General features: G+C 41.4%; 1 protein-coding gene across 1 annotated transcript; it reads right to left on the bottom strand.

The window, feature by feature from the left end:
• Positions 1-11,054: 11,054 nt before the first annotated feature.
• On the bottom strand, positions 11,055-16,817 carry LOC309563555 (uncharacterized protein). The gene is made up of 3 exons (XM_082268017.1): positions 16,715-16,817; positions 15,305-15,349; positions 11,055-11,766 (listed from the first exon to the last, which is right to left on the bottom strand). Exons 1-3 carry the CDS (start codon positions 16,737-16,739, stop codon positions 11,231-11,233), a joined length of 606 nt encoding a protein of 201 aa, XP_082124143.1. The 5' UTR covers positions 16,740-16,817; the 3' UTR covers positions 11,055-11,230.
• Positions 16,818-20,127: the final 3,310 nt, after the last annotated feature.

The following is a 20,127-nucleotide window of genomic DNA, read 5'->3' as shown; positions in this document are numbered from 1 at the left end:
GCTATATATATGCACTGTTACTGTAAAAATGACACTGGCAGGGAAGGGGTTCATTTTATTGGAGAGGGAGGGGTTAATGTATGCCTGGTGGTTACTAACGTGTGGGGGGGGGGAGGTGACTGAGTGACATAAGGACAGATCGAGGGTTCAGCTAAGCTGAAACCTGCAATCTGACCCTGCCTGTCACTTAGGAGATCCGCCCGCTCTGTTTACACAAGCGGGCGGATCTCCAAACTAGATTCCCAGACGATCGGGGAAGAGCAGCGGCGATCGCTGCCGCTCCTCCCCTGGCCTGAAAACAGCGGGAGCGAGCCTCCGGCGGCGTGCGCCGCCGAGAGAGGGGAGTGTCTGGTGACGTAGACCTACGTCGCCAGATGATAACGAGCCACTGTGCCACAGTAGCAGCACAGTGAGCAGTGGGGAAGCGGTTAAAGGAGTTGTAAAGTCAGAAGGTTTTTTATCTTAATGCATTCTATGCATTAAGATACAAAACCTGTGTGTAGAAGCTTCCCCTGAAACCCCTAATACTTTCCTGAACCCAATCTCTGTCCAGCGATGCCCACGAGTCGCTCAGCCGTCCGGGACTCTGCCTCTTGATTGGCTGAGACACAGCCATGGTGCCATTGGCTCCTGCGGCTGTCACTCAAATTCATTCAGCCAATCGGAAGAGAGAGGGGGTGAGGTCAAATGGCAGCTCCATGTCTGAAAGGACAGACAGAGCTGGAGCTTGGCTCGGGTGCCCCCATAGCAAGCAGCTTGCTGTGGGGGCACTTGACTGAAGGGAGGTGCCAGAAAGTTAACTGCAAAGAGGGACCCGAGAAGGGGAGGATCCGGCTGCTTTGTGCAAATCCACTGCAACTGATCAGGTAAGTATAACATGCTTGTTATTTAAATAAAAACAAAAAAAAAAAAACTAGACTTTACAATCACTTTTAAATATTGCATGCCTGGCCTACTACTTAAATAATGCATTTATTTATTTATTTATTTTTGTGAAGTGTTTTTTTTTTATTTTTTTTGCTGTTTTTATGTGGTATTTACTGGGTGCTTTTTTAAGGAAAACTGCATAAAAAGATAGTGAATTGACATCTTCCATATTGATACTTGGTAAAAATGTATCACACAACCCAAATATTGCATTTGCTGTGCTATTGTTAATGGAGCCCATTGTTTTTAATAGTGTTTTTTTTTTTTTGCTAAATGATTATACTGTATATTTGAGTACATTTTCTTGGTTACCAACTAGAATAATTCAAGTAGCAAAAATGATTTTATTATACAGAATTTAAATAGCGCCAACAGTTTGCACAGTGCTTTACAATATAAAGATAAGGCTAAATGCACAGTACAGCTATGGAAAAGTGTATGTATAGCCAAAACATTTTGTTTTAGCTTTATAAAGATTAGTAAAACCCCCCTTTTTTTTTTATCTGTTACATGTATCCCATTAGGGGGATTTCCATTAATTTCCTTACCTAGAAAACAACAGGAAATCAGTAGAAAGCTTTTCACAATGAGACTGTCTGTGACCTGAAAAGGTATTACCACTGAAGAATCTCTCCTCAACTCTAGTTGTTGAGACAAATGCAACATTTTGGATTTACTCCCATGTTTTGTCTTTGTGACAATGGTCACAGAGACAATTAGAAATGGGGAATCGACCTAGCTGTCAAAGAGACAGTAATACAAACTTAAAGTGATATTAAAGTAATATTTTATTATTTTTTGTTTAAAAATAAGAAACATGTCATACTTACCTGCTCTGTGCATTGGTTTTCCACAGTGCAGCCCAGATCCTCCTCTTCTCGGGTCCCTCGCTGGAACTTCTGGCCCCTCCCTCCTGCAGCTTGCTATGGGGGCACCCTAGCGGCTGCTCTGTGTGTCCATTTAGACATGGAGCTGTGGCTTGGCACTGCCCCCTCTCTCTCCTCATTGGCTTACTGAGTTTGACAGCAACAGGAGTCAATCTCACCCGCTGCTGTGTCTCAACCAACCAGGAAGGAGAGTCTGGGGCAGCCGAGGTTCTCATGCACATCGCTTTAACACTGTTTCCCTACAATATCCAAACGGAAAAAAAATTTAAATCAAATTATCCTCAGTTTCTTTCCTGTATTATTTAGGAATGATATATAGACATGCACAAAAAGTAAGCATAACCCATGGATATTGAGTTTTCTAAACATATTTGAATTGGTAATTATTTATATCTGTTAGAATACATTGTTCATGTACTTTGTGCAAAAACTACATCAGCTGGTAGATGCCAGTGTTTACAAGTTTGTAGCTGCAACTATGCTCTATTGTCTTTTCTCTGAATAAAAAAAATGTCCTGTTCCTGTCTGCAGTTAAGCAGCAAAGCCCATGTGGACTGTGCACTGTAATCTGTCTGTTCTGTAGGGCTATATACAGAATTTCTAACAAGATCTTCATGCAGACAGCACCAACAGATAAAGTTCAAATACTTGAACAAATAATTCTTAAAATAATATTATTTATTAATTCTCACAATCTAAATTGATGAAATAGATGTGTTAGGTAGAAAAAGGAAGTACACCCCAACATTTTCTACTATTTTAAATCCATAAAATTAGAATCCGGTGATGCAGATTAGGTGCCAATACTTAGAACCTCCTTAAGGATTGTTCTTATAGAGCCAGTCTTGTGTAAACCTCAGATATTTGGGTCTTTTTTTTTTTTTTTTCAGATATTCAGGGTTTTGTGTTCCTCACATGTGTGGGGTCATCGTGCCAAGATCAAAAGAGCTCTGGAATGCCTTCAGAAAGAAGATTGTGAATGCCTATGAGTCTGACAAAGGATTTTAAACACCGTCAACTGATTTGAAACCAACTGTTCCACTTTAAGTGAAATAATCTATAAAGTAGATATTAAAGGCTACTAATTTTCCCATGACTTGCTGGCCAAGCAAATCCTGCCCAAGACCTCACTGTTTAATGCTAAAAGAGGTTCCAAGAACCGCCACATTTTTTTGCAGCACACGTAGGTAACTTTTGCAACAGTTGCATTTGTATGCATTTAAAATCAGAAGGAGATAGCACAAATGTAACCTGCATGGGAAGTGTGCCAGGAAAAAGCCTTATCTGTTCTGAAAAAAATAAATATAACCCCACATAGATATAACCCCAATGAACGTATCGGCAACGATCTGTGCAAAGAGGCATGACTTGTGGTGTGGAGTCATGAATCAAAGATGTAGATTAGGGATGGTAAAAATAGATATGTTTGGTGCAAATCAAATACAGCATTTCAGGAGAAGAACCCCATACCAAGTGCCAACATGGTGATGGAAATGTTATAGTTGGGGCTGCTTCAGGGTGTGGGCAGTTTGTAGTCTTAGATTTCTACATTACATTCTACATTATATCAAAGTTTGCTCAACAAGAATGGGAGACTATCTGTTCTAAAGTTGAAGTTGAACCAAATGTGGATCTTTTAACATCATAGTATGAAGCACACTAGCAAATCTACCAAGATAGAGCTCAAAAAATGAGACAGGGTTTCGGATTGGCCTAATCAAAGCCCTGATTTGAACCCTACTAAAATGTTGTGAGGGCATTTGAAATGGGCAGGTAATACAATGAAAGTTTCAAATATCTTGCAACTGAAGGATTTTTTTTTTTTATAGAGGAATGGTCACAAATATTAATATCAGAACCTGGTTTGAATTATGAAAATAAACTACAAATACCAGATTCTGAGGCCAGTTCCCAGTAAATTACATTAACTGATATTTTAGTTGAATAAATGATTGAATAGGGAATTATTATAATCCTTATGTTTTCTTTACGTATATCACCTTTATCTGTTGACACCGAGTGAATAAAGATCTAATGTTTGCTGTTCAAATGTGGTGAAAAAGTCAACAATTTACATACTTTTTAATTTTAAGTAGGACACAATGACATTTTAGAAACCAAACTGATATTTGTAAAATCCTCTATTCTATTAACCTTTTTATTGTGTCCGTCTTACTATATTTTAACCACTTCAGACCCGGAAGGTTTAAAGCCCTTAATGACCGGCCATTTTTTGCGATATGGCACTGCGTTACTTTAACTGACAATTGCACAGTCATGCGACGCTGTGCCCAAATTGATGTCCTTTTTCTGTCCACAAATAGAGCTTTTCTTTTTTTTTTTTTATCATATTTGATCACCTCTGCATTTTTTTTATTTTAGCTCTATAAACAAAAAAAAAAACAAACAATTTTAACCACTTTACCACCGGAGGATTTTCCTGCTTTACGTCCAGGCCACTTTTTTGCAACTTGGCACTGCGTGACTTTAACTGACAATTATGCGGTCAACACGGTACCCAAAACGAAATTTACGTCCTTTTTTTCCCACAAACAGAGCTTCCTTTTGGTGGTATTCGATCACCTCTGCACTTTTCATTTTTTTGCGATATTAATAAAAAAAGCAAAAATTTTGCAAACAAATTGACATTTTCTACTTTGACAGTTAAAAAATATCCAATACATTCAATTTTTGTCATATATTTTGGCCAAAATGTTTGGCAGGAACACAATATCTCTATCTTCTGCCCTGTCAAAATGGCGATCTGCCTTGTTTATGTAGACAGATGACTTTTCTGCCTCTCTTGAGAAGATGGCGGGGGCCAGTGGACACCAGGTCCGCTGGACCCCTGATTGGCATCCCCTCTTTTCAATCAGCGCGCGATTGCGCCACCCAGTGGCTATTGCACAAAATGACGTACAGGTACATGATTTTGCGCAATAAAGTCAACATGTCACAGTAACTATGCAGTAGGCGGTCAGCAAGTGGTTAATGGAATAAGGTGTAGCACTACCCCCGCAGGAGCTGCTTGGTATGATGGGTTTTCTGTTCTGTCACAATTTAAACCACTCGGTCCCCGCTAACACACCTGTGCAACTTAAATGTTAGCATACTACCATTTGATAATAATACACAGAAAACTGGCCACAAACAACTTGGTAGTCGATTTTTTTAGATGTATTATAGCAAGGCAAGTTAGACAATTCATGAATTAATACACAGGCAATTGAACAGGTTTAACGATGCTGTACTGGTTAAAGTGAACATTGGCCCATAATGTGGTAATTAACTAACTGCAATAAAGGTAAGCAAAACTTCAGCTGATATGAAAAGTGGAGAATGCAACAACATTAACTTACCCTAAAAAAATGTCCTCAAGTGCACCTTATGCATACAGCACTAAAAGTGGATGGGTGTATGCGTTCCTGACAAGGGAAACCCCTGGAGATGGCTATAAGGTGCCTGGTGCCTATTTAGAAGTACTAAGCCGGCTATCATTGGGACCCCTCTGTAAGGTGGTATGCGTGAAGCCGTCCCTTTAAAATTGTATTTCATGGAAGGCTGATGGGCTGCTAAGTAAGGAGTAGTCTTACTTGACATTACTGTTGGCAATAAAGAATTTAGCTTGATAGTTCCAGTCCCCACTACTGGCATGCAACTGATTGGTCCAATACCCTTAGTGGTCAGCTGTCCCAGAAAGCTCAGGCATGGGCACGCAGCAACAGGTCACCCCCAGCTGGGGTCCTAAGACACAGGGACTGTGGCTCAGAGTCTCAGCTCCCTGGGTGCTCAGAAGGGCTCAGTCTCTTCCTGGTGTAGGCACACATGGATCTGATGTCTGTCCAGCTTCCAGTAACTGCACGCAGGCACTAACAGTGACTCAGTTCCAGCCTCAGCTCTCCACTGCAGATCCATCCTTTTTCTGGTGTAGCATACAGACCCCAGCAGAGTGTCTGTACTCTCTGGCTCCCCACACAAGACTGCCAGAGCTCTGGTGAATTGCCCTGGAAAGAGTCTTGATCTCTCCTTCTTTGTGTGCAGAGATCTCTGGGTAATGAAGTCCACAGTACCAAAGTCTCCATTGTACAGTGCCTCTTTAAAAACTCCATATCCCATTGTAGCACTGCCCCCTTGAGGACTGCTGGATATTACACTTTTGGGTCCCCCTGGGTTACCATTAGCAATACTGGCATTCACAATTTAACACTTTACTTATTGGCTCAGTCAATGATCAGTCCAGGGGTATGTAGTTGTTTTTGGTGTTTTATTTTAAATAGGGATGGGAGAAGGGAATAGTGGGATACTCCAAATTAACTATTCACAAGATGGAGGACTTCTAATTCTCGATACAGCCATGCTGTTGATTCACCCTGCCACTTAATTGAATTTGGGGTTAAGTCTCTATCCAGAAGACTTGGTGAACTAGATTCTCTTCAGGGCACTCTCCTAGCATCCTCTTTCTCGCCCACTGACACCTGTCCTCTGACTATCCTACTTCGGGGTGGCCCCCCCTCAGATCAGGCCCCTAGACACTATCCCCTGTACTCACAATACTGTTTTTCTAGGGTCTCCAGTGTCTCCCCCTTTGTCAGCTCTCCTTAACCTCTGGGTTCAGGACGACCTCCTGATGGTTCTACTGCTACAGAGGAGGAGGCAGCCGCCACCCTCCCTCTGGGACTCTGCTCACCAGCCAAAGACCCCATAGCACATGTGCTCCTGGCTTTTATACAGTATCCCAGAATGCACCGAGACAGCCAGTCTCTGCCAATCACCAGGACTGTATCAAAGCCTATGTACCCATTGGTCAGGTTTCCTCCCACTGTCCAACATGCCTCCCTATTGGACCAGTGTGAAACACTCTCTAGACTCAATAAATCACATAGTGAGCACACTGAGTGGACCTAACTCACAGATCCTGCTCTCTTGTAGGCAGAAAGCAATATAGATTTGCCTGCTGCTCCTCTGATAGGCAGACAGAGCCAAAAACTATACTCTCTCACTAGCACCTACCTAGGAGGGTGCTACATCATGATCCTCAGCAAATGCGCAGCAAGCCCTCTCTGCTGCTATTTGGCTCAAACACTGCTACCAGAAAGGAGGGACGAAGCGAGGGATCACACACAGCCGCTCTGATCCCCAGTGCAGCTGCTGTGGTGGGGAGAGAAACATTCCAGCTAGCAGCACCCATCGCCCCTCTATAAACATAGAACCCAGCGCTCCTTTAGCCGAAAGTGCAACAGCAGGGGAGCAAGGAGAGGAGGCACTGAAACTCAAGGCCACTTCTAAGCCTGCAGATCCTTTAGTTGAGCAGGTTGCAGAAGAGCAGAATATAAGCATGTAGGCAGGACTTAGCCAGTGTATCTGAGAGTTGTGAAGAGTCAAAACAGGTAGATACTTAGAACATGAATGACCACAAAAATAGGGCAGGTTATAGCAATGGCACTACATATGTTGCAGGTCATACGCTTCTTCACGTAGAAAAGGGTAATGTTTATTAACAAGGCACTTTCCAATAATTTGCAAATTAATCTGGCTTATGAGATTCATTCACTGAAAACTGCAATCTACCATATTCCAGACATCTGTGTAATGTGTTAACTTCAAGGCAGTATAGAACTGTGGAATAGCCTGCTGCATCTGCATCTAAGTCTCTTTAGACTAATTTAGTTACTGCACTTTATCAGCATTTACAGATCCCTATTCAGACTCCTCTGTATTGTCGGATGCTTTTTTTGCCTGAGATGTGACTTTGAAGCACTAGGCATGTTTGTGATGCTTAACAAAATCAGATGTACTGTAATATAGATGCTACAACACGTTTCTAGGTTCAGAGCCACGACATAACTTCTGGTCTGCCGAGTCTCTAAGACAGGGTTTCTCAACCAGTGTTCCTCCTGAGGTTGCTAGGGGTTTCTTGAGCAATGGGCAATTTCTGCCTCTCAGATAGGTTTCCAATGACACCGTTGTTAGCTATCTGCAGGGCCGGCCCTACCATGGGTCCCGGTGGGACCATGGGTCCCAGGCAGCACTTAGAGAGGGGCAGCCCCCGGCCGCCTCTTCTCTTCTAAGCCTATCACAAAAAAAAAAAAAAAAAAAAAGGTCAGCGGCTGGCCCGACATGCACACTGCGCATGCGCCGCCGCCGCTCGGCAAAGCCCGTAAATGTTCGGCTATTTCCGGGAATAGCCGAACACGTATTAGCTTTCCCGATCGGCGGCGCATGCGCAGTGTGCATGTCAGGCCGGCCGCGGACGTGTTGACGTGTGGCGCCGGGCGGCGCCATTTTTAAATTCTAAAGCGCCCTTTAGGAACAGGTAAGTGAGACTGCACACTACCTGTCATTATGTGGGGCTGCAGGCATACTACAGAAGATGCAGTGCTGCGGGCATGGTACATGCCCACAGCACTGCATCTCCTGTAGTATGCCCACAGCCCCGCATTTTCTTGTACCATATCCATCTCCTGTACCATGCCCACACAGCCCTGTATTTTCATACACCATGCCCACACAGCCCTGCATTATCATACACCATGCCCACAGCCCTGCATTCTCATACACCATGCCCACACAGCCCCGCATTCTCCTGCACAATGCCTGCAGCCCCGCATTCTCCTGCACAATGCCCGCAGCCCCGCATTCTCCTGCACAATGCCCGCAGACCCGCATTCTTCCGTACCATGCCCGCAGCCCCGCATTCTTCCGTACCATGCCCGCAGCCCCGCATTCTCCCGTACCATGCCCACAGCCCCGCATTCTCCCGTACCATGCCCACAGCCCCGCATTCTCCTGTACCATGCCCACAGCCCCGCATTCTCCTGTACCATGCTGACAGCCCCGCATTATCCTGTACCATGCCCGCAGCCCCGTATTCTCCTGTACCATACCCGCAGCCCTGCATTCTCCTGTACCATGCCCGCAGCCCCGCATTCTCCTGTACCATGCCTGCAACCTTGCATTCTCCCGTACCATGCCCGCAGCCCCGCATTCTCCTGTACCATGCCCGCAGCCCCGCATTCTCCTGTACTATGTCCGCTGCCCCGCATTCTCATGTACCATGCCCACAGCCCTGCATTCTCCTGTACCATGCCGACAGCCCCGCATTCTCCTGTACCATGCCCGCAGCCCCGCATTCTCCTGTACCATGCCCGCAGCCCCACATTCTCCTGTACCATGCCCGCAGCACTGCATTCTCCTGTACCATGCCCGCAGCCCCGCATTCTCCTGTACCATGCCCGCAGCCCTGCATTCTCCTGTACCATGCCCGCAGCACTGCATTCTTCTGTACCATGCCCGCAGCCCTGCATTCTCCTGTACCATGCCTGCAGCCCTGCATTCTCCTGTACCATGCCCGCAGCACTGCATTCTCCTGTACCATGTCTACAGCCCTGCATTCTCCTGTACCATGCCTACAGCCCTGCATTCTCCTGTACCATGAACGCAGCACTGCATTCTCATGCACCATGTCTACAGCCCTGCATTCTCCTGTACCATGCCTACAGCCCTGCATTCTCCTGTACCATGAACGCAGCACTGCATTCTCATGCACCATGCCAGCAGCCCTGCAGGGCACTATAGACAGTAGAAAGACTGGTGCGCTCATCTGCCCAGTGTCTACTGCTCTGTCCTGCTCCTGCTGTCACTCCGTACACACTCACACTTCTCTGACTGCTTTCATAGTCCTATAGAATGTGGGGGCATCTTGGAGGGCGTGAATTTTTTTTTTTTTTTGGGGGGGGCAGCATTTCATTCTCGGACCCAGGCAGCACAATGTCTTGGGCCAGCCCTGGCTATCTGTAAGGGGGTAATTCCCAATGATGACAAGAGTATGGAGCCTTATTTCTACTGACTGTCACACTGTGTCATGAGTTGTAGATTTTCAATTTTTAGCAGGGGTTCCCCGAGACCAGAAATTTATTTAACGCATTGCATTCCAGAGACTCGTTACACTGCTCTGTTTTTGCTTTTGGAATAAAGGATACCTTTTGCAGTATTAGACTATGTGCCCTCTCCTTACTCCACATGGTTCTTCCACCTAAACTTACATCCCGCTGACACTCGCTGATACCCCTGGAGTACCGGAGGTAGATCTCCACCCAATAAGTGCAGACCCTACAGGACACCTGGGAACCTTTTTATAGGAACCCCTTGAGCACCCCGGAGCCCTACCGGGATCTCCCGTCCCACCTAACTCCCAGGATCTCTTGAGGGAACCAGGATCCAACAGAGGGATCTCTCTACTACCATATATATATACCCGCTCTATACCCCTGTGAGGGGTGGGTATCTCTGGTGAGTTTGCTACCTACCTTAGGGGTCACCAAGCACCTCACCACTTTACCTACCACAGGGTCATCACTGGTACTGCTGCATGAAGATATATCACCTGTTTACACTACTTATGGACTGTTTCTGTTAGCTGACACATTGTCACCTTATTTGATATTTATGTGTGCACAGTGTCACTTTATTGGCTAATATTTTTCTGTCAGCCACTTTTCGTTAGCTGGCACACTGTCACCTTACTTGACATTTTTGTGTGCACAGCGTCACTGTATTGGTTTATATTTTTTTTTTCCGTTAAGTTCTTTCCATCAGATGGCACTTTGTCACCTTATCTGATATTTATTGTGTGCACATTGTCACTTTATTCATTTACCCATTGCATTATCACGCATATCCTTTTTTGCCACTCAGCACTTTAAGGTGTTAAATATTTATTTTTTTAATTATTTACACTTTTATTCATTGATATATTTTGCACTTGTACCATTTTATATCACCATATATGCACAGCATGTGACACTTTATTATATATTTTTTCATAATTATTGTGCATTGATTGTCATATACCTGATTTATTATTTATTAGTCATTTTAGTTATTGCTTTGACCGATTTGCCTCAGCTATAAGTGATACACTCTAGATACCCACAATATTTTGTGTTACCATCATTCATTTCACATTTCTTGCTTATTTCCATTTATTGGATTTAGTGACCTTATATATCTGGTAGACAGTGCCATTTCCCTCCTTTTCTTCTTTGTTTATATGCATATAGCCTTTTGGTTATAGTAGAGGGAGGCTGCAGCCTACTATAATTTTTTACTCTTTCCTTAGCGCGGAGTGTATTCCTTTCAGTAACCAGTATAGACCTCCATGGTTCAATGTTGATTTTAATCTGTGAATATGCGCAATTGTATTTGTAAATATGGTTTATTAAATAAATTAAATACTACTAGAATTGAGAATTCTATAGCACAATTATTTGCTAACAGAAGGCAGCATGACAAGATTTAATGTGTTATACAATTAGCAAACAGAATAGTAAGTACTAAATGGTACACAGGATTTAATTATTGCACATAGCTTGAAAACTGCAGTAGAGAGATTTTATCATAGTGATCTTGAGCAAGGTTTATTTCTTTGCTGCACCTCCGCATCCGCCTTGGCTTGAATATCCTCCTTGTGGACCAAAACTACCTGATACTTGGCTTATCTGGCCTTGTGAACCATATCCGCCGCCTGATACTTGGCCCATCTGGCCTTGTGAACCATATCCACCGCCTGATACTTGGCCCATCTGGCCTTGTGAACCATATCCACCGCCTGATACTTGGCCGACCTGGCCTTGTGAACCGTATCCGCCGCCTGATACTTGGCCTACCTGGCCTTGTGAACCGTATCCGCCACCTGATACTTGGCCCACCTGGCCTTGTGAGCCGTATCCTCCACCTGAGACTTGGCCCATCTGGCCTTGTGAACCATATCCGCCACCTGATACTTGGCCCAACTGGCCTTGGGAGCCATATCCACCGGAACCGATTCCACCTCCGCTGGTTTGGCATTGTGAACTAATTCCACCTGAGACGTCATATGACTGGGAAATTGATCCTCCTTGGCCACCGTATCCACCTCCTTGTGTTTGGCAAGGATCAGGAACAGAGCAGGGGTCTAATAAATAAACATAAAATGCAATTGTTTAAAATTCCTGTTGTTATAAGCATTTTTTTTTTTTTAAATTCATACCTTTTTGTTTTTAGCAATGTTTTGTACAAGGAGGTTAATTTAAGTTTGTTGCACTAGCTAGGATATCGCTTTATAAAATTAATTTTATTATATCTTGTTTTTGAATAAGATCTTTAATGTTAGAAATTAGAAAGTTTATTTGAGCAATGCCCTTATGCTTGAATAACCTTGGTGAGTTATTAGATTAAATCTAATGCTTTATTTAAAGGGTTTAGATTTGATTTGAAGTAATATATCTAGCTAATGCAACATTCAGCATAAAGTATATGTAAAACCAAACCCTTTTCCATTATTTTTCAAGAGTAGAGAATTGCCATAGCAATTAGAAGATTTAGTCAGGGATTATATAGTGTTTTTGGAAAAATAACACTCCTTCCTTTTTTATTTTCCTCATAATTACCTCATAATTTATTGAGTTTTGAATTAGGGTTACTATAACATATAGCAGACTTTTCAAACTTTCCCTGTCACTAACTTGTCAAACTAAAACTAGGACCAGCCCATAAAATGAGAAGATAATTAGTTACCTCTACAAGCAGGTGCTGTCCTAAAATTGCATTGTGTTTCAGATACTGGTTGTTGCATCCAACACTTACAGGTGTGCCGAATACCTGGTTCCTCACCACATAATGTGTATGCTCTCATCTGCCCCTGCATCACTACTGTATCCTAAAGTAATGTAGAGGCCAACAGGAGAAACCACAGCACACAGTAGGGGACCAGGTATTCAACATACTGGGAGATATGATACCAGTGCTGGATTTCTGCAATAATGCAAAGTTTTAGGGAATGCTTGACAAAAAGTAAGTAAATGACCTTCACAGTATAGGCTGATTTTAGTTTCTTTATGTGAAGTTAGTGACATGGTCATGTTCAGGGCTTTTTTTCAGCAGGAACGTACCGGAACGCAGTTCTGGAACCTCCAGAACTGAATGGCAAGGGGTGCTGAGGTGTGCTGGAGGGTCTATTGATGCTGGCCGCTGGGGAATCTATTGTTGCTGGAGGGGATCTATTTCTGCGGAGGAATGGGGGTCTATTGTTGCTGGGGAGGTCTTCTGTTGCTCGTAGGGTATCTATTGTTGCTGGGGGTGAGTACTGTGTTGCTGTGGGGTCAATCATTGCTGGGAGGGATCTATTGTTGAAGAGGGTGGTCTTGGTTGCTGGAGGGTCTGTTAATGCTGGCCACTGATGAATCTATTGTTGCTGGATGGTAGCTATTTTTACAGGGGTGTCTATTGTTGCTGGCAGGGGATCTATTGTTGCTGGGGTGGGTCTTATGTTGCAGGGGGTAAATCGTTGCTGGGAGAAATCTACTGTTGAGGGAGGGGTCTAATGTTTTTGACTGCCAAAGGGTCTGTTAATGCTGGCTGTTGGCAATCCATTGTTGCTGGGGTGGATTTATTGTCGCTGGGGAAGCCTGCAGCCTGCAGAAGAAGTCACATGACGAAACGCTTACAGCGCCGTCACGTCACTTCCGGTTCCGGTCTCCAGTTGGAACGCATTGCGTTCCGGGACGCCACTACCTCGCTGTTTACTGATTATATCCATGTGAGTACCCATTTTTATGTTACTGCTGGAAGGAATAAACTTTAAAACGTTATTATACTATCGAGTTCTCTTCCATTTATATGATCCCTCCATCCACATACCCTTGAGTGGCCATATCAGTTCACCCCACGGATCGTTGGATATCCTACCATCGGATAGGATCCCACTTTAGGATACCAGAGTTACCCCTGCGGACCCTATACTACATCTCCCCCAGGAAGGGAACTACTACCCAGAGCCAGGACCAACAGGATATCTCTACAGTACCTGCTCTATACCCCTGTGTGGGGTGGGTACATCTGGTGAGTAGGTTTTTCTACTAGGGGTTTCCCCGCCACTCGCCAGTCACCCACCTTGGGGGTCACCGCAGGATACTTGCTCACTCACTACCCCTCGGGGCACAACCATCAATATATGGACTTATTGCATCAGCTGATCTGATTGAATACCACTTCTTATTTTCACCTTGGAGTTTATATTTCTCCGCACATCTAGCTTGTCCATAATATTGTTTGCACTTTTACTATTATACGGACTTATTTATCACATGAATTTAGACCACATCACTTTTTGCTGCACTTTGTACAAATAGTTTCCCGCACCCCTATTTATTTTTCCGGAAAATTTTCCCGCACATCCAGTTTATTTGTTGCACTTTTTGTACACTTTCTTATATTATACCATCACCTATGTATTAGTATTTAAAGATATCCTTTTACCATTTTATTGTAACACTTTGATATTACTAAATATATATTATTATAGGTATATACTAGGATATATCCATATATTGTGGCACTTTGCACTTTATATTACGCCCTATTGGTGGTTATTTATATTTCAATTTTTATTTCATTTTACATTTTTATATTTTTCCATATTCCATATTAACACATTCCCAATACCATTTTATGTTGAATTTTCACCATATTGTTGCACTATTTACATATCCACTATTTATATTTTTATTCCTCAATCACATCTGTGTTTCTACATCTTATATTTTTATATATTTATATATACCTATTTGCACTTTATAAGCAGCGCCACCACTTCATATTTACATACAAAATTATACTTATTCTCTTAAAGCAGTGGTACTAGGAGGTGGGTAAGGTGTGGACCCAAGGAATGGTGTTCGGAGGTTGGTAGGGGTAGAGTCAAGGGGAGACTCGGAAGGGAGAAGTTCCTGCACCTATTCTCTGAGAAAAAAAGCCCTGGTCATGTTCAATATTTACACATTTATTTTCCATAAATATATATAAGCCGAGCGTTTTGTTTGATGATAGTTGGACTATGTCTGTTTTGTAAATGGGCCAAACTTTGTGTTATTAATCTATGTACCGTATTTTTCAATTTTTATTAAAAAAAAAACATTTTTTGCTGGCCATGTGGCAACCCTATGGTGCTTGTAATTGTCACCATAGTTTGAAATTCTCCCACCTGCAGTGGCACCTCCAGTGAGCATTGAATGATAAGCCTACCCTACTTTAACAGCCTAAATTAAAAGGAGGTTTGTACCAGACAGTTCAGCAGGAAATGCCCTCCTTTCTGCATGGGGGCTAGGATGAGTGTATCCATTGCATAGGAAGTGTAATGCCACCACATGGCTTTTGATTGAGACAAAAAAGATTAAAGACTGAAAGGTCTTTTCATGTAAGGAAGGTATGATCTGAACCCATGTAGCAAAAAGGAGTGTTTCCCCACTGAGCTGGATTCTTTCAGCCCGCTTTTCAAGCTAACCGATTAAAAAGCTAGCTAGAGTTTAGTAGAATGGCCCACAACTTACTATAAGGTTGGCTTTACTGAAGAATGCTGGCTTTCTAACACTAAGATATTTTGCTAAAATGCAACATCCTAAGTTTTAAAATATGTATGTTCTTAAGGCCTTCATAAGGAAAAGTTTAGTTGCTACCTTGGCATGGGTCTGGTTGGCACTGTTGTACAGGTGCACTACAACCTGTGAAAGAAATGAAAGCATTATACCATCCCCTATATGAGAACTTTATTGTAAATCATTTGATAGGTTAAGAAATACCAAATCAATTGCTTTATCTGGAATATATTAATTTAATTGCAATATTTAGGGCCACATTTAAATTATATCTAATCCCAGTCAATAAAAATCTCATTCGAGCCTCAACATGTTAAAGCAATTTCAAAAGTTAGTTTTATTTATTTTTATTTTATTCAATCTCAAATTTTTTGAAAATAATAAAAAAACACAAACCTCAAGACTAAAAATATAGGGGAAGACTCCCCTTATGAACTGCGCAAGTCAAAATATCTCTTTGAATCTCTTTGTTATAGAAGCAATAGAAAAATAAAAAATATATATCCCACCTCTGTCTTACATACTATAAAATGACACATCTGTCATTAAAATTACAGAACACAGATTTGGGGTACCCAGATTCAGGGTATCCCCACTCTCACCCCGTGCATATCTTTAATAGCAATAGGAGAAATAGTGCCCCATCATTGGTGTCAGTGGGAGTAATAGTATCCCATCATTGGTGTCACTGAAAATAATAGTTCCCAATCGTTGGTTTCATTGGGAGGAAAAGTGCCCCATCATTGGTTTTGGAGGCAGGGATAGTGCCGCATCCGTGGTCTCAGTGAGAGAGCTAGTACCCAATTGTTGGTGTCAGTGATAAAAACTATGCTCCACTGTTGATGACAATGGCGGGAATAATGCCCCAAGAGCCAGATAAAAGCAAGTGAAGGGCTGCAGTTTGTAGACCACTGCCTTAGATGAATGTAAATGCCACTTCTCCACCATACTCTCCACTACATTTTAAGAGCATATGCACACATTCGCCCATTGTTCAGTTCACTGTCTTTATAAGGCACAATTTCTATCTGCTTAGGACTTAATTTCACTTGTTTGGACCACATGCAACTAGCTGTGCCACCATAAATGCATATGGATCTTTGTGTGCATTATGGGGTGCCAGAAACTGCACCAGCAGAGGTGTCAATATTTATATAAATCACATTGCCTTGTTGGTAATTTCACTCATTCAGCTTTTACATATTGATGTTAAGTTCAAAAACAGATTTTTCCGAGCAGTTTAAATGTGTATATACTCTCTATGTAAACAGATAATCCCAGACAAGGACAAAAATATTAGACAATTCTAAGCACCTACCATGAAAATTGCTACTCTTGGTGTTGGCCCCTCCGGCCCGATTTCCCTAGTTATACGTCACTGACACATCTAATCAGATGAGGGGGACTAATCTTTTTCTGGGCAATTACAACCCAAAAACAATTTAACAAAATGTTGATACACACATTTATCAAATGCAATACTCTGCTCACCTTGTTTTCCTCCCTTTGTTGCCATGATTGGGCCTTTTGAAATATTGTGCCAGGAGAAGTCTTCACAGAATGCTTAACCATGTGCGTTGGATCCTGTTTATATACAAAGTTCATTCCATTCCCAATTTTTTATTCTGCATTCCAAATCCCTTTGCTAGCCAATGAAATTCCACCATGAGCAGTCACATATGGGTGTTAAATTTTAATAAACTTTCAGGTTTGTATTTTAAGCCATGTAGTTATAGTAATTAGGAACTTAAATTATATTCTATTTCTGAACTAGCATGATTCGTTTGGTGTGATTGGTTTTTATTTTGTGATTCATTTTCTAAGCAATTTATTTTGAATACAAATTATCGATGTGTCCTGTTTGTAAAATCTTCTTTATACTTATGAACATAATAAATTGGGTTACTTTTTTAAATTAAATTTAAAATGAAGATTATCATGTCCATTCTCTTACAGGGAGCTGACTGTTTTTTTTTTCCTTTTTTATCCTATAATACCTGACAGGGTCTCTTAAGACTGAGAATAAACAATAGAATTCAGATGAATGTAAAGTTTTTACAAAATGGTGATAATGATATCATCGGGTCATCATCGGGTCAATGCATTTTGCTTATGCTAGCGTCATCAGGCGGAGTACCTGGACACTGCAGATCCTGACCCCCGATCCTGCTACCCATAGCAACCAATGCTGATTGCCCAGTGCCAGGAGGGCACAACTAAGAGTAAGCAGCCAATTTTTATGAGTGATACATTTTATTAATAAAGTGACAATATTACACTATGTCGGCTTCTTATCTGTCTTCCTGCATATGGGCTTAATTTACATCTATATGAGGTAAACAAATGGAGGAGTGAGGAAAAGGAGCATCATATTTTGTTGAAAACCATACTCAAATCCAAGTGAAGAGGAGGTGTGCTTATGGTCTGATCCACCTAGGAAAAGGGATTGCAGGCGTTTGGGGTCCTTGCGACCTACCTGCATCTGGTAAGAAGCAAAGAGTGGCATACTTGCTCACTGGAGCACCTGATATCCAAGCAATATTCTTTTGCATGAACTGTTTGGATCACAGTTTGGATCACAGTCCACAATTGAAGCACCTTATAAGCACCAATTTTTATTACAACACAAATATGTTTGCTAAATAATTTAATCAAGTATTTATGTTTTATAAATAAAAATAGAAAATTTCCGCGCTAATATAATGAATGAAAGAATGATAAATATCAGCAGCCAACACAAAATCAACCAACAGTGACTCAAAATATCAATAGAACATAAAAGTGTAGCGCTAAAAATATTGATAATCGCAAAAATAATAAATGAGTGTCCAAATGAATGAAAAACTAATAATCACAATAATGTGTATAAAAGAAAAAGTGTCCAAATGAATGAGTCCCAAAAAAAACTGGTGTGGGGTAAAAACATAAATCCGCATGCACAATATTCCAAAGGGGGATTCTTCCCGTGGCACCAAGGGTATGTGAAGGAGGGGAGCACCTCTGTGATGGGATATGATAAGCAGCTTACCAGATTTCCATGGCTGCTCAAATTAATGAGTCAGCCTCTCCCAGCTATTAATCAAAACCACTGAAGGTCAGATGTTACGTAGATACTTTTTCAATTCAAAGGAACCGCCTCTCAAGATGCGTGGAAGGATCAATATAAGATTGGCACTCCTCAGTATTTGTCATCAATCTGCTGCCCGTCTGTCACCTCCTGGCCCATGAACATTGTGTCATATGTGTGTCACTAGCACTTTATAAATATTAGTGACTTTGTTTATAATTATTGGGCATTTGTGTGTATTTATATAATTTATCACTTTTAAACCTTTTTATAGCACAGCACATTCATGTGCCACCAGCACTTTTACTATTTTATGTGAGTTTGTATACGAAATCTACCTTTGCTGTATTGATTTATACAAAGATTTATCACACCAGATAAAAGAGCTAGGTTTTATAAATCTCAATATATTCAGTACAATTGATTAAGAGATTAGCATTTAATTCATTTAACATCCAGGGTCACCAGCGTCTTTTTACCAATTTTTAATAACATAACTTTAGGGGTATACAGTAAATTAAAAGCTAAATATAGTAAAGAATTTGTACATGAAGAGTCCAGATGCATGAGATTAAAAGAGCTGTTGCCCAATGTTTCTATGCATGAAGAGTCAGTCTATTTAAAAAAAAAAAAAAAATTAAAGATGTTTCCTACATCTGAGGAAGTGCAGGTATGCAATTCCACAGGGATTGAGAGCATAGCACAAAATATAGATAGGGAGGACAGACAATGTTTAGAAAATGTTCCACTTGTAGCTAACAATATTGGCAAACTATTGCCAGGAGTGCACATAACATTTCATGCAGACAATGTCTTGCAAAGATGTAAATTGCTGGGGGTTGCCAACTCCAGAGATCAGGTGAAAGTTTTACTATTAACATTTAACTTAGACACATGGTCTTCCTTACCAGACCATGTTAAAGAAGGAAGAGCAGATTACAATGAATCTGTAGATGAATTGCAAAAAAATATTACATCCCTTTGACCTGGGCTTAATAGCAGCGTATAGAACAAAACAGGAAAATAATGAGAATCCACTTCTTTATGCAAACAGGCTATGGTCAGCCTATGTAGGCAAATGGAAAAAATGGACACACAGAGGACCCAGAGTATAAAACCCTCCTAATATCTAATGCCCATTCAAAATTTAAAATTAAATGTGGATTTTTTATGAATCCTCTTAAAGATTCATATCAATACATCATGGACTGTATGCACAAGTCTCTCCATGTATTCAGAAGGTCTAAGTCTGTAAAATCAAAGCTATATTACCAGAGTAGAAACAACAATACCTGTTTAGCAAGTCACACTACAGGAGAATGTCCCACCTTTTTAAACAGAAAGAGGCAACATTACCATTACAATGCCTCCAAAGATAAGTTCAATAGACATGGCCCCACAACTTCTAGTCAGAGGCAAGTATCCTCATGTGCCCCTATGGATGTAAATACCATTGAAAGAGATTTCAGATTACAGCACAGGAAATCAGTTCTGAAGGAACTTGAGTTACACACAAAAATTACCTCTTTTAAAAATGAGATTAAACTACTGAATTCTAATGTTCGTGATTGGGAAAATACCAGTAAAACAATGGAACAATCACAACATGCGCTCAAGGTAAAATATGAAGCATGTCAAGCAGATGTGGTACAGTGTAGGAAAGAACTGAATGAAATAAAACAATCCTATGATCAAATTGTTAAGGTTCCACAGAAAACAGTTTGTTCCATTCAAACAGAAAATACAGGAGGGAAGCTAGAGCTCCTCACTGGGAACAAAACTTGAATATAAGCAATGTAGAAACAGTGGAGGAAATACCAAATCTAATGTGTGATTC

Source organism: Pelophylax lessonae, assembly GCF_965119305.1.
Source record: "Pelophylax lessonae genome assembly, chromosome: 9".
Lineage (NCBI taxonomy): Eukaryota > Metazoa > Chordata > Amphibia > Anura > Ranidae > Pelophylax > Pelophylax lessonae.
The sequence above is the reverse complement of the archived record's forward strand: the minus strand, read 5'-3'. Positions and strand labels throughout refer to the sequence as shown.